This window comes from Myodes glareolus, chromosome 2, assembly GCF_982192425.1.
Source record: "Myodes glareolus chromosome 2, mMyoGla1.1, whole genome shotgun sequence".
In the NCBI taxonomy this organism is placed as follows: Eukaryota; Metazoa; Chordata; class Mammalia; order Rodentia; family Cricetidae; genus Myodes; species Myodes glareolus.
This window is the reverse complement of record NC_142027.1, coordinates 123,450,915-123,467,074: the sequence shown is the minus strand read 5'-3', so window position 1 is coordinate 123,467,074 and position 16,160 is coordinate 123,450,915. Positions and strand designations below refer to the sequence as shown.

At 44.5% G+C, this 16,160-nt stretch overlaps 1 protein-coding gene across 12 annotated transcripts in view; it reads right to left on the bottom strand.

Moving 5' to 3' along the window:
• Pitpnm2 (phosphatidylinositol transfer protein membrane associated 2) overlaps window positions 1–16,160 on the bottom strand; it is a 137,923-nt gene that overhangs the window by 36,124 nt on the left and 85,639 nt on the right. For all 12 annotated transcript variants that reach the window (XM_085679091.2, XM_085679107.2, XM_085679097.2 and 9 more), the window contains one exon: window positions 4,312–4,488. In XM_085679091.2, the coding sequence (XP_085535217.2) occupies window positions 4,312–4,389 (78 nt within the window). In that variant the 5' untranslated portion in view covers window positions 4,390–4,488. The remainder of the gene's footprint in view (window positions 1–4,311; window positions 4,489–16,160) is intronic.

The window sequence follows — 16,160 nt, the reverse complement described above, 5'->3', positions numbered from 1 at the left end:
GCAAAATGAGAACCCCTCCCCAGCAGCTGCACTCAGAGCTGTCCAGGGTACTGACCAAGCCCATCTGGCCACCACGCACCCCCACCTCCAGCCAGCAAGGTCTTGTTTAGCACCCCCTAGAGGACAGCATGGATAGTGCAGTGGTTTCTGCTAGCCTTGACTCCCTGGGTCCAGAACTTGCTCAGGCAGGTGAATGGCTCTGACTCACCAGCTTAGTCTTTTCTACAACCTGTTCCAGCTACTGCCAAATGAGCCTCTTTGCTATTCACTCAGCTGTCTCCAAAGGCCCCTCACGGAAGGAACATGCTGCCTCCTACAGCATCTGCCTGGGGTGTACCGAGACCTGTCTCCCATTTCTTAGCTCTTGCCACTTCTGCCTGGCTCTCATTTGACACATCTACAGTCTCCCTTGAAATCGTCTCCACACAGGTGGGAACAGAACACTGTGTTACTATGGCATGTCTGGCACTCAGTGAGCTGTGCACACATCCAGGTATATCCTGTGACTGTGATATATGCTCACCCTGCAATGGCACGGGCCCTCAGGAACTCTGAGTTCTGAGGCACAAAAGACAAAGACCATGGCAGGAGCAGAGGGAGTGAACAGAGAAGCAGACAGGGGCAGGGGCTAGGAGAGAGGCATCCACAGGTCCTGTGGTAGCAGAGAATGCTGGGTACAGAAATGATCTATTGGTCACGAGATGAGCAGGGCCTCCAGAGACAGAAAACTGGCTGTGAGTGGGTATCTCGGGAACAGGAAGGACACAAGCACCCAGGTTTCAGCCCCCACATCTGAACTGTCTGAGTTGGCCTCTTGTTGAGCCACCTGCACTGCCCTCAGGCCTGTTAACAAGCTCACATCTCTTCCAACTAGAACCATCCTGGAGAAGGCTCTAGGACAAGGGTGGGCAAAGCAGGCCTGCTCAGGTGCCTCCCTCCCTGTTCTGGATGAGCAGGGCTCCTTGTCTTCCCCGCTGTCTTCTGCACTCCTGTCTGCAGTGTACTCCATCATCTCTGAGGCCGGGAGTGGATTCCTCCTGACCCCACCAGAAGCCCAAAGCCTTTAAGGACCAAACAGGTCCCCAGGGAGCTGGGGAGCTAAGTTTCACACTTGGCTCAATTTTCCCATCTGCAAACATGAAAGTTACTTTTGCTGGGAGCGGTGGCTCACACCTGTAGTCCCAGCTACTCAGGAGACTAAGACAGGAGGACCTCTTGAGTCCAGGAATTCTGGGTTGTAATGTGCTATGACAATCGGTGTCCATACTAAGACTGGCATTAATATGGTGACCTCCCAGGAGTGGGAGACCATCAGGTTGCCTAAGGAGGGGTGAACCAGCCCAGGTTGGAAAAGGAAAGTTACTTTTGAGAGCCCTTCCAGAGCAATGCCATTTAAGAAACTAGCTTATGTAGGAAATTGAGGGGCCAGGCACGATGGTGCATGACTTTAATCCTAGCACTCAGGAAGCAGATGCAGGCAAATCTCTGAGTTTAAAGCGAGCCTCACAGAGTGAGTTCCAGGACAGCCAGGTCTATGCAGAGAAACCATTTCAAAAAACCAACCAACCAACCAACCAACCAAAATCAAGATGGGTATTGTGGCGAATGCTTTAATCCTAGCACTCAGGAGGCAGGGGCAAGCAGATATGTGAGTTCAAGGCCAGACTGGTCTACAGGACAGCCAGGACTATTACATAGAGAAACCCTGTCTCAAAAAAAAAAGACACAAAACAAAGCAAAAACAACAAACAAACAAACAAAAACCCAAAACAAACAGTGAGACCCGGGGAGACTCACTTGCTTGTCCCCCAGAGCCAGGTTCATCTGGGACAGTCTACATTTCCTCCGACAGAGCAAGATACTTAGCTGTGCTATTGTCTGGAAACAGATCGCACCTCAACCTCTAGACAGCTGCATATACTGGCTCTGGGATCCCTGATGTTAAGATGGAACCATGGTATTTCTGCTTAAAACAGGTGACACAGCCTTTGCTACTCAGGTACTCAACTCTCCCTGCTTTTCTGCCACTGTGGGGCATGAGGAAAGGCTGGAAGACCTCTCACAGGAAGCCTGGTTTTAAAGGGGCTACAGTGGCCATGAAAGCTTACAGCGAGGTATGTCATACCTCTATGGGCCTCTCAAGCTGATGGGGACTGGACTGGGACTGTGCGTGTTATGTAGATGCATGTGTGCATATCTGTGTGCACGAGCGCGCGCACACACCTATATATGTATATGCTAACCATGTTCCTCAGCCTCCCTCTGGATATGATAGATAGCACTTGGCCCAGAAACCCCTCTCCTGGCAACATCTGGCTTGGTCAGCATTCTATCTTTTGCACATCCACTTGCTCACTGGAAGGGGCACAGGGAAAGACACTAGAAGCTCACAGCAGGAGAGAAGGGCACTTGTGAGGGTGTAGGCACTTGTTAGGGTATAGACACACATGACCTTCAAGGTAGGAGGCGCTTCTACTTACTTCAGTTTCAGCTAGCAAATCAACGTTCACCAAAAGACATTGTACAAATTGGTCCAGTGGACTGTGTGGTCTGGATACAGATCTGAATATCATAGAGATGACGTGGGTCACTGCACAACTGAACTGACTGGAAGCATAAGGACTGATGCTGGGAAATGAGGTGTTTGGAGGGGCTGAGTAACAATGACTCCATGCTTGAGAAATACCTTGGGGCACTCCAGAGGCTGGAGGTCATGCTCCTGGACCCTGAGTGTCCAACCCGGGAGTCAATGGGGCTGTGCTGCCATGGCCATGGATCACTGCTGTGAAGGGAACTAAAGGGTGCAGGGTAAAGGGCAGCATGAGCAGATGAGTCTGGTCCTTGAACAGACTGAGCTATTTCCAGAGTGCTCAGAGCTGGGGCCTGATTTAAGCTCTTCCTCTCCCTGCTCTTTAGAAATAATTAAGGGGTAAGTGGTTCAAGAGGGAATTGAGTGGCGCTTCTGAAGCAGCTCAGAGCAAACAGTCCCCCAGAGAGGCTGGGGGCACTTCCTGCTCTTTCCCAGCCGAAGCACTCCTGTGGGAGCTGGCTAAACTCTAGTGGCTTCAAGCTCCTCTTAAACAGGTACTGAGCCCCTGGGCGGAAGGTGCAAGCCCCTCAGAAACCAGATGGGAGAAGCCGGGCATGGAGGTATATACCTCTAATTGGGAGGCAGAGGCAGGCAGATCTCTATAAGTTTGAGGCCATCCTGGTCTACAGCCTGACAAGCCAGGGCTGTTACACAGAGAAATTCTGTCTTGAAAAATGAAAACAAACAAACAAGGTCAGAGGTGGAAGCCCTGATGGCTATGCCCTGCCGCCAACCCTATGTGCTGAGGGTTCAGGGTGATGCAACGAAGCCTGTCAGATACAGGGCCCAGTGGGTAACAGGAGCAAGAGACTTCACTTTATCCAGAAAAGCCAGAGCCATGCCAAGAGATGGCTTATAATCGCGGTAGAAGCTCTGGACCCTTGGCATGGAGGGTTGGTGATGGAGAAGGGTAGCTGCAGAGCTAGGGAGGAAAGCTCTGCAGAGCAAGGACTCGGTCAGTACCCAGCAGTGTGGGAAGTGGGCAGGTCTGACATCTGGGTTAGAAAGATCTGAAATGAACATAGAGATTGGGGTCTGTGTTCTCAGCTGCTCAGGCACTGAGGAGAGTCCAGGGTATTTCCTGGAGTAGACATGATACATCCTATTCTCCCATCAGACCCTGGGAGCCAGAAGTCAGAAGCCGGGCTGTGTGCTCCTGCACAACTAATTAGCCTCCCCTGCCTCACATGCCCCCAACTTAAATGAGGTATTGGGGCCAAACGGGTCTCCTCCAGTCCCTACAACGAAGCCCCAACTCCCAGTGTGATAATTTATGGAGGCATCTGGGAATTACTTAGACTTATCTGGGGTCAAGAGAGTGGGATAATATACTTATTAGTAGAAGAAGGACTACTGTCACATGCCCACCCCAATGTGAGGACATGTGAAACTCCGGAAGACAATTCCCATCAAAAACTTGCCCTGCCCATCCTTGATCTAGGAAGCAGCCTTCAAAGCAGCAAGGAATAGTCCCTGATGCTTAAGCCAAAGGGCAGGGTAATTAGTGACAGCAGCCTGGGCTGAGACCTGAAATAAGAGCAGATGCAAGGGGATGGATGGTAAACGCAGAGAGGATATTAGTATTATGGGAGCAGGAGTATAGTGGTGGCAAGATAACCCAGTATGCCAAGATACAGCACTTCACAGACATGGACAGCACCCACTAGTGTACGCTGGAACCCATCCAACTTAACCTGGTCCAGCCACCTCTCTGGACTCACCTGTATCATGTATAGCTGGGCGATGCGGTATTCCTCCACGGTCATTGGCAGGGGAATCCGGTATTCCTTTATGATCATCTTGGAATCCACGCCTTCCCGGCGGCAGGGAATTGCGTGCTTGTGGGGATTTCCTAGGCAAGATTCCTTAAATAACCATGGCAGAATTCACTGAGGACCCTTGAGAGACAGAGAGAGAGAAAGAGAGGACAGGAGAGTCACTTTCCGCAATGTCTGGTGGGCATGCTAACAGGAAAGTCGAGGTCTAGACCTGAGGCTAGAATTCTCATCTCAACCCTCTCAAGCCAACAGTGACGTGGAGTGAATTCCTAGCCTCTCTGGCCCACTCTTCCCTGTTTGCTAAGCAATCTTCAAGAGTTATTGGAAGGATTAAATGAGAGGCTAGTGAACTCTCTCATCAACAGTCTCCAGGAAGTAAAGGGTTAGCCTGCTCCCTGAACAGGTATCAGTAGCTGTGCCTTAGAGGTTCACTACTGTTCAGCAGGGGCTGCAGGTTTTACGTCTAAGGTCACAGCAGGATCTGCAGGCTAAAGAAAGCATATTCCTTCAGGGTCTCAGACCCTCAAAGATGTCCGGGGATGAAATCTTGGAGCCTGCACACATCACTAGTCTCTTGGCTTTCAGAGGCTCTGTAAATATACATCTAAAACAAGTACTTAATGACATTCTCTCCAAAGACAAGCTCCCAGGTGAGCCGCTACCACGCAGACAGTGTCCACCTTTCCACATTACAACTCCAGGACAGAGACACAGTACCAACACTAAGGCAGAGGCTTCTGGATGGTTCCCACAAACCAGGAGCAAAGCTTAGCCATAGAGCATTCTGAGGACTGTCGACAATGAAGGCCAAGGCTGCACCTCCATCTCCAGGCTGTGTGAAGCACAGGGACTGCGCTCTGCCAGCAAGGAACTACAGAGGCAGGCAGGCAGGCCGTCAGAGGCTTAGACAGTAGGAGGGGACAAACAGCTCAGCACTGTTACCACCAAGTGTACAGTGACCAACAGCAACAGAGAGAACAGGAGGCCACAGTTTGTCATCCCCTGAGGGATCTAACTGCAGAACTTAACACTGTATCCTAGCTGTGAGGCTCCTGGGACAAGGGCTGTGAGGGAGGGCAAAAAAGAAACAAAGAAACTTAGTATATGTGCTACTTAAGAGAGCCTGTGAGACACAGTGGGACTCTTCAACAAAACAGAGAGATGAGAAATAATCTAGCTGAGCTCAGGGGGAATAGGAAAGAAAAAATATGGCTCATGTTTTTTTAAGAGGTACATGAAATCATGGATAGGCAAAGCACAACATGAACAACGAGAGGTGTGGGAGGACTAGAGGAACTCACACAAAGTCAGCTGGAGACTAGGGCAAAAATGCAGCTATGGAAGCAACAGAGACGCTAACACACATGTAACTGGAGTACACCTGGAGTAAGCCAAGATAAGAACAGGGGACCTATGCACTGAAATAGACCACAAAAACTTTCTTCGTAAGCAATTAAACTGTTTATGTGTCTGTGTGCACACATGGAGCCTGAGGTCAATGTCAGGTGTCTTCCTCTGTTACCTCCCTCTGGTATTTGAGACCGTGTATCTCATTGAACCCCGAGCTCACTATTTTGATGGTAGTGACTGAAGGATGACCCCTCAGGATCTCCTTGTCTCTACCCACTTCACCAAAACTGAAATACAGTTGCATGCAGTTACATCTGGTGTTAATGTGGGTGCTGGGATCTGAACGCAGGTCCTCATGTTTGCACAGCAAGCGCTTTACCCTCTGAGTCTTCTCCAGAGCCTCTAAGATTTCTTAAATGTAACCAGATAATAAATGAATTATAAACTCAGGCCTAACCCTACAGATTAGTTTACATTCTATCTTCTAGTGAAAAAAAACTGATGCTACAAATAATAGTAAAACATATTTGGAAAAATTCACTGACCTTAAAGGATAGGTAAAAAGAAGTATAAGTAGGAGGTTCAGAGAGAAGGGTTGAAGAGAATCAGACTTCAAAACACAGTTTTAGAAGCTTGTACAGTAATATCTGCAGAGCTTTAAGAGGCAGAACTTAGGAATCAGAACTTCATACCCAGTTAAACAGTCACTTAGGTATGATCAGCAAATACTCTGAAATATTGAATTTAGAGGCTTAGACACGGATAATAACTTCTTTAAAAATGTTATCTGGTATTAAAACCCAACAAACCAAAAGATAAATAATTGTAAATTCATCTATGCAAAATCATGATGTAAAAAAAGTAATTTTGAAACTTTGGCAATTATAGTTACTGAAGTAACATATGTAACATCAACAATGTATACAAACAATAATGCAATTAACAAAAACTGGAAGTGGAAGAATGAAGGTAGAAATGTAATTGCCTCAACTTTCACAGTACAAAAGTTGGTTCATTACATAGAGAAATTAGTGTGGGATGAATAGTCAAATACAGAGGGTTTTTTTTAGGCTAGGTAAACTGCTTCATATGATGTGGTGCATATGCTATCATATATTCATCATACAAACGCCTACAGGATAGACAACCAAGATCTCAGTGGTTAACAACACTTGATTCTCTTACAGAGGACCTGACATTGGTTCCTAGTACCTGTGTCAGAGAGCTCACAGCTGGAACTCCAGCTTTGGGGGTCTTCTAGCTTCTGTGAGCATCTGTACTTATGTGCATGCATGAACACACACACACACAAATTATGAAAATAAATCTTCAAAAAGAATCTAAGCAATGGACTCTGTGTGAATATGACAGCCCATGAGTTGTAACAAAAGGACCACTTTGGATGGACAAGGTTGCTCAGTGGGCAAAGGCACTTGCTGCATAATGATGCAAGTCTGATGACCAAAGTGCAGTCCCTGAAATCTTTGTAAAAGGTTTTCAATGGGCAACCGCTTTGAGTTTGGAAAAGGCTGATTCAGTTATCGTACATTTACTAGAAGTTATGGCCATCACAGGTATACCTGTACAAATAAAGTCAGACAATGCTCCAGCGTATGTCTCTAAAAAAATGAAACAGTTTTTTGTTTATTATAATATAAAGCATAATACAGGTATATCACATAATCTTACAGGCCAGGCAATTATATAAAGATCAAATCGAACTCTAAAGGATATGTTAAAGAAACAGAAAAGAATAATAAATACTCCCAGAAATAGATTGCATAATGTTTTATTAACTTTGAATTTTCTTAACGCTAATGAGAAAGGAACAGCAGCCACGGAGAGACACTGGATAGTAGAAAAAAAAAAACCTACAGAATTAAATCAGTTGATAAACTTTAAAGATGTACTGACATCAGAATGGAAACCAGGGCATGTGTTATGTTAGGGAAGGGATTTTGCTTTTGCTTCCACAGGAGAAGAAAAGCTATGGATACCATCAAAATTGATAGATTTGATTTGAACAAGAGACACCTCTTTTTATTTTTTATTTTTTATTTTTTGAGGAGGACATTTAGAGACAGGATTTCTCTGTAGCTTTGGAACCTGTCCTAAAAACTAGTTTTTCTAGACGAGGCTGGCCTCGAACTCACAGAGATCTGCCTGTCTCTGCTTCCCGACTGCTGGGATTAAAAGTGTGCACCACCTAGTTAAGATACTTCTTAACTAGAAGAGATGTTAGTTCATCAAACAGCATGGCCATGTAATACAAACTAAGCTATAAAACTGACAAATAGTTTCCAATTGATCAGATATAACTTGCCAAAAGAGAATCTCTCCAAAATTAGAGTTGGGGAAGGGTTTCTGTCTTTTCAGGAATAAAGGTATCCAGCTAAGGAATCCAAAGACCACTGGATAAATGAGCCATCTGAAGAAAAATGACAAATCATCCACCAAAAAATGTCTGAAGAAAAAGAGTAAATTGGTCTATTGATATATTCCATTTCCGACAGGATAAAATTTGATAAATTTTCCGAAATGCTTGCTTCTGCTATTGTCTACAGACATAAAATGCAAATGGTCTTTTTGTAGTCCCAGTCCAATTAAAGATTAAAGCTGACTTTGGAGTTGGAGTGTGGCTCTCTCCTTCTCTAAACCCAAGCATGCTTAATAAAGTGAAACCTAAAATCTCTGTCTCATGTAAGAAGAATCACCTGATATGGGTCAGAAGAAAAACAAATATTTAAGGACTATTTTATTACTACTAATCTCATAATCCTGTGGTTTTCTATTGACTCTTTAATAGCTTTTCTTAAGTCATACGTTTTATAAGGCTAACACACAGATATATTCTAAATTTTTTTGTCATGATATTAATGGTCATATAGAGTAGTAACTAATTCTAGAAAAAGGTTTTATCTACTTTCCTGTACATGAGTTCAGGTTTGAGTCTCTATCAGTTTTCTGCAGTGAACCATGAGCATGCCTAACAGCGACCTTTGAAGTCTCCATGAGGAGGATAGGGCCCTACAATGACAGTTTCTTCAGGACCATAATAACACCACTAAGGTGAAAAATACCACCTAAAGAACAGCTTTGGACTACAAACTGTTTAGAACAATTTTGAGGTGGCTAGCTGAGATGAACCAGCCTAACAGACTACTCCAGCCAGGACTTGAGACAAGCCTGCACTTTCCCATTATGCAGAGACTGGACAGCAAATGAAACAGCTACCTCTCCCAGGACTTGACAATTGACCCAGATTTTTCTTTTCAAGATCCCCTATAGATACCATTGGCCCCAGATAGCAGGAAGTAGATTTAAGAATATGATACCCACATTCCCAAGAGGTAGGGTGGGTGGTTTTTGGTTGTTCAATGAGTTATGGATATTTGTCATTGTTTATGGGGACTGATTACAAGTTGTTATTGGTTAAGGCCAGGAGGAAAGTTGAACGAAGGAGACTAGATTCAGAGTTCTTTTTTTGAAAAGAAAAAAAGGGGGATACAGATATGATAGAATAAAATGGTGGATTATTGAATCTACTCTGAAAAGAAATAAGAAAGGATATAGATAAGATGAAAAGGTAGATTGTTGAATCTACTTTTATTTATTTAATTTTTGGTTTTTTAAAACAGGGTTTCTCTGTGTAGCCCTAACTTGCCTGGACATAGCTCTTGTAGACCAGGCTGGCCTCAAACTCACAGATGAATCTACTTTTAAATAGCAACCACTAGTTGCTTTTATATTGGATTGGATTTTGTATATTGTATACCAATTTTGTATATTGATACAAATTTGAGATTAATTTTGTTAGAACATAATGTACATACATTTCTACTCTTGTTCATTGTATTGTACCTATACAACTCATTTAACAATGTAATGCAAATTTCTATTCCTTGAAAATTATTATTACCAACTGTTTAGGATAATAAGGAAATGCAAGTTAGTAGTTAGTCACCTAGTATAATCAAACTTGCTGTCACATTAGGTCATCTTCCAACACTTCAGAGATCTACAAAATATAGCTTTTAAGATGGTTTAATAACATAGGTTCCTTTCTTTTTTTATGACAATGAGACCTGTCTACCCTTGGCAGCAACAATCTACTTTAGAGAAGATGATGGGCATTGAAGAAACTCCACATGGAGTTTGCTTTCTTTGTGGAAAAAGTAAGTCACTGGGCAAGAAAATGCTGACAGTATGCTGTCCTAATTGGACAAGCAGGACACAAAAGAAAGAGACTGTCAAACATTGTCAAGACAAGGAGAGACAGCCCTTCAGAACATCCTGTTTCACAGAAAAATCTGCCAGATATGCTAGGCCTGTAGGCCAAAGGTGGATTCCCCAACGTTGCAAAGGAACTTTGGGTGACTGTCCAGGTAGCCAGCTGTTTCTGTCATTTCTCACATGTTTTGGAAGTCACTTACTTGCACTTCCTGCTTACTCAGTTAATAATATTTTTCTTCTTGTGTCTCTGAGGGAGTCGAAGACTAGATAGTTATAGTTTTCCTTGTTTAGCAGATGCAGGAAGCAAGTTATGATAGAAAGAAAATTAGGTACAAGATTTTAGACTCACCAAGATAGGATGGAAATGGTGTATTTTCTCTAAATTTGTCAAACGCAAATGTACTAGATAGACATTTGATGTATTTATTGCCTGTATATATTGTATATAGTTATTGCACTTATTATATATAGTTTTACTTATATTTGCTATAGCCTTTTTTATTTTAGATAAAAAAGGTGGAAATGTAGTGGCAAAGCAGTCATACTAATCAGCCATACAGGCCACAGAGTGACAGCACACACCTTTAATCCCAGGATTTGGGAAACATAGGCAGTCGGTTCTCTGTGAGTTCAAGGCCACCCTGGGTTACACAAGATTAAATCTGTCTAAAAGAGAAATGAAGCTCACACAAGGGTGATCCAAGTACTTGGGATCACATGCCTTCAATCCCAGCACTAGGGAGGTGGAGACAGGAGTGATATGGCTGGATGGAGAGAGAAATACAAAGAAAAAGAGACAGTAACTGAGTGGAACATGGAGTCTGAAGTTGGTGGAGAGCATTGCCAGATCTGCCCTTTATTTGTCTGAGTCTTGGTAGAGGTAAGATCTTGATGTGGCTGCTTTGCTCTTCTGATCTTCAGCTTGAACACCAATATCTGCCTCTCGATTTTTATTCTTCGTGCTACATGCCACAGAGCTATAGCCCAACCCTTTAAAATGAAACTTTTTTGTTACATACCCTCTATCATAATCTACAAGTTCAAAATATTATATGCTGAGAACATTGAATAGCACATTTTAAATGCATTAATGGAATGGGTGTTTGAACTGCATCTCAAAAAAGCTATTTTTAAAAAGCCTTTTTCCTTTAACCTTCTGAGGACTGTTAATAAAATGAAGAAAATATCTTTCTGAAGTTTAGCAATTCTTTCCCATTTTTTAGATATATGCAAATAATGTGATGTCTAATTGTGGCTGTCAACCTGAATCAACTAAAGCCCAAGCAGTGTGGTAGACCCCTGTTGTACTTTCTTGATTGGATCATCTAAGGTGGGAAGACTCTCCCTAAATCTGGGTTATCTGAGGTCAGAAAATTACATCCTAAATATGGGTCACACCTTCTGTTGGTAGCCCACACAAAAGGACATGGAAGAAGGGAGCTTTTGTCTTCTGCCTTCTTGCCCTCCTCACCCTTGCTGGCAAGTCCATCTATCCCACTGCATTTCTTCACTGGCATTAGAGTCTATCTAGTTCTCTGGGATTCTGGTGTAAACTGAAGACCAGCTGAGACAACTAGCCTCGAGGACTGAACAACTACCGGATTCTTGGTTTTTCCTTTGGGAGACAGTCATTGTTGGAATAGTTGAACCACAGTCTGTAAGCCACTCAAAAAAATTCCTTTTTAATATAAATAGATTCACTCTATCAGTTCTGTTCCTCTAGAGAACCCTGAATAATACAGATGTGTCTTTGGCTAAATTCAAGTATATCTTAAATATGTGAGACCACATGTATGCTAACACAAAGCTGATAATATGCTAGGGATCAGACTCGGATCGCATATGCCAGGCAGCTGCTCTGCTACTGGGTCATACCCCAGCCCTGATTTTCAGCTCAAAAACCCCTAAGCAATCTACAGAGTCAACGCAATGCCCATCAAAATCCCAGCAAAATTCTTCGCAGATCTCGAAAGAACAGTACTCAACTTCATATGGAAAAGCAAAAAACCCAAGATAGCCAAAACAATTCTGTACAATAAAAGAATTTCTGAAGGCATCACAATCCCTGACTTCAAACTCTACTACAGAGCTACAGTACTGAAAACAACCTGATATTGGCATAAGAACAGACAGGAGAACCAATGGAATCGAATAGAAGACCCGGATATCAATTCACTCATCTTTGAACACCTGATCTTTGATAAAGAAGCAAAAAATATCAAATGGAAAAAAAGAAAGCATATTTAACAAATGATGCTGGCATAACTGGATATCAACATGAAGAACAATGAAAATAGACCCATATATATCTATCACCATGCACAAAACTCAAGTCCAAATGGATCAAAAAACATAAAGCCAGCCACACTGAACCCTATAGAAGAAAAAGTGGGAAAAACACTTGAACACATTGGCACAGGAAACCATTTCCTAAATATAACCCCAGCAGCACAGACACTGAGAGAAACAATTAATAAATGAGACCTCCTGAAACTGTAAAGCTTCTGTAAAGCAAAGGACATGGTCAACAAGACAAAACGGCAGCCTACAGAATGGGAAAAGATCTTCACCAACCCCACATCAGACAGAGGTATGATCTCCAAAATATACAAAGGACTTAAGAAACTGGTCATCAAAAGAACAAATAATCCAATAGAAAAAATGGGGTACAGACCTAAACAGAACTCTCAACAGAGGAATCTAAAATGGATGAAAGACACTTAAGGAAATGCTCAACATCTTTAGCCATCAGAGAAATGCAAATCAAAACAACTCTGAGATTCCATCTTACACCTGTAAGAACGGCCAAGATCAAAAACACTGACGACAACTTATGCTGGAGAGGTTGTGGGGAAAAGGGAACACTTCTGCATTGCTGGTGGGAATGCAACCCCTTTGGATGTCAGTGTGGCGATTTCTCAGAAAATTAGGAAACAACCTTCCTCAAGACCCAGTAATACCACTATTGGGTATATATCCAAAGGATGCTCAATCATGCCATAAGGACATGTGCTCAACTATGTTCATAACAACTTTGTTTGTCATAGCCAGAACCTGGAAACAACCTAAACGCCCCTCGATCGAAGAATGGATAAGGAAAATGTGGTAATTTACACAATGGAGTACTACACAGCAAAAAAAAATAAAGACAGCTTGAATTGTGCAGGAAAATGGATGGAGCTAGAAAACATGATTTTGAGTGAGGTAACCCAGACACAGAAAGACAATTATCACATGTACTCACTCATAGGTGGTTTTTAAACATAAAGCAAAGAAAACCAGCCTACAAACCACAATCCCAGAGAACTTAGACAACAATGAGGACAGTAAGAAACACTTACACAGATCTAATTTACATGGGAAGTATAAAAAGACAAGATCTCCTGAGTAAATTGGGAGCATGGGGACCTTGGGAGAGGGTTGAAGTGGGGAGGAGAGAGGCAGGGAGGGTAGCAGAGAAGAATGTAGAGCTCAATAAAAATCAATTAAAAAAACCCTTAAAATTTGTAAAAAAATTCATTCTTACTTTTAGCATAGGTGTATCCCTATGCACGTTTCCTGGATGCTGGTGAGGGAGGCTGCCCTGTCAGCAGAATTTGGGTACCTTCTACTTGTACTTGTCTGCATGACCTGATGTTGAACAGCAGAGTTGGAGCTGCATGTGCAAATGGGCAAAGAAGGACAGCAGTACAGAGATGAAGGTCATTGCCACACCTGCCATTCTTGGCTATGACTCACTCTGGAGCCAACTGCCTGCTGTTTTGACCTTTTGTTTTCTCTCCCACAAACAGAGGTGAGAACATCTTTTGGGGTGTCCTGTGGGTGAAATGTGATACAGCACAGCAAGTCTCACCCCACTGTCAGAGCGCTCACCCCACTGATATCGCCACTGGCCTGTCGGGATCCAGGTCAATCATAGGCAGATGGCGAGCCCTGGGTGGGATGCCACTCCCAGCAGCAGACACTAAACCCACTAACTTGGACCTTGGAGCTGAGGCCTTAAGGAGGAATGCCTTGTCACAGGTGCTTTGCTGGCTGGCCTGACAGCCACACATGGCTCCTCTTGGTCTGGCTGATTAATATTATAGCCTTTATCTGGCCAGACAGCCCCTCTGGTTTTGTTCCTGATGAACCTGAGGCCAGGGAGCACCCCATGTGGAGAAGGAACAGAACTTGTGTCTGATGTCTCTGCCCTTACCTCAGTCAAACCCTAGCTCAAGCAACCTCATGACGTCCCGTCCAGCAGCCTGGGCAGGAGACAGACTCGCTTTGTCTCATTCCTGCTAGAGTCATGACAGCATAGACAAAATTAATAGTTCCTGCTGGCCATGGGGTGGCTTTCAGGGCCTGGGACAACAAAAGACAAGATAGAAAATGGAGGTCTCCAGAGGCCTCTTAGTGGAAACTAGACCAGTATGTGCATATCTCCAAAATGCACACCCTTCATAGAACCATTTAGGCAAGACAGGGCCTACTCTGGAACCTCAAGCAGGCCCTTTACTGACACCTTCGAGTTTCAGACCCTGCTTTCAGGACTCTAGGAGACCATCCCCAAATTCTTCAGTGTCCTTGATGGTCTGACATGGTCAGAGCATGTCAGAGTAGGGCCACTTGGTACGGTATTCAGGGACACCATGGAAACAGTCAGGTGGAACCCTAGACAGAGTGCAGTGTATGAGCTGCTTACAGGTCAGAGACCAGGCAGAGCGGAGGTGTGCTGGATGTCATTCTAGAAATCAAGGTCCCAGCCTCTCACATAGTGCAGAAAACCTGGCTGGGCTCCTAAACTACTAGCCCAAAGATCTTCCCAAATGAATGAGTCTTGCGGGGAAGGGCAAAGCCAAACTCCATAGGTAGAGCCTTCCAGCTGAAGGCATACGTGAGAGCTTATGGAGGATTACTTGGGAAGGCTCCAGGGGAAGGGAGAACACAGGGCAAGTCCTCGAGACACTCTGAGAAAGAGGGAAGGCAGGAGAATCAAGTTTACAGAACTTAAATTTGTTTTTCCGGTATTAGCTGGGGTTTGACGTCACAGATGGGAGTCAGGAGTAAGGCTGAGCAGACACAGACGATGGAACCCATCCAAATGCAATTCAGTTATGTTCTGGGTATTAAGTCTGGAAGCTGCTTGAAGAAAGGTCAGTAGGAGCCTGGACTTTGGCAGCTTAGAGGGAGACAGGGAACCACACGGCAGGGCCTGAGACTCACTTGTGTGTGTATGTGCAGGAACCAGCTGGTCCCTTGGTCTCCTATTCCAGAGAATCCTACTGCTTCTCTCTGTCCCCCAAACCACTGGTCCCCAAGCAGGAGCCAAAGAGCACAACAGCAACCTCCTAACGTGTGCATCTGTGTCTAGCGATGAAAGGGTGAGAAAAGGGCCACCGAGGGGTAGAAGTGAACTAGCCCCTAGATGTGGAATGCCTTAGGTACAGCTTAGGAGGAGAGAGCACATCGCCCCAAAGCCCCTAAGTCCTGCCCCTCATTCTCTTGATACCAAATATTGTACCCTGAGTCTCATACACAAGGCGGGCATCTACCACTGAGTTACACTCCAGCCCCGAGACCTCTCTTGAGGAAAGTGTGCCTGAAGGAAAGGACAAGGAGGGTCCAGTTCTGTAATGGAGAGACTGAGGTTGCTGGCTCACACTAGATTTCAGAGGCTGACCCTGGCTTCAGGCCTCTCTTCTTCTAGCTGTTTAGCTATTCTGGACAGGGGCCAGAGCCAAGAAGATGAAGCTAGAGTACATAGCCATTAAGCCCTCCCTGTCCCAGTGTCCTCCACTCTTTTGAGTGGCACACGGCCCTCCATTACTGTGGATGATGAAGGGAGAGGCTCAGCCCCAAACTCTGAGTACTGATGCATTCAACCTGAAGTTCTGTAGAGGACCCTAAATCTCACCACCATGCACCTGGGGTGACACACTGGGGTGACTGCCAAGTCACCATGGGACTTGTCACCAGACCCCATGGCCCAGCAGGCACTTTGGGGTATCACAGTGGTGTGGATCTCTGCGGGGTATTTCAGGTGTGATGTCTCACTCCTAGGACAGCATCAGAGAAGCAGCAGGTACTGAGGACCAAACAGCCTTGAGAAGATGGCACTCTGCTTAAGGCCAGCAATGGGCTAGGAAAGTCCTGTCCTTATTACTCCCAGTACCTGAAGTGGCTGCCAACGCTGCAGTCTCAACCAAGATGACAAGGGCAGAGAA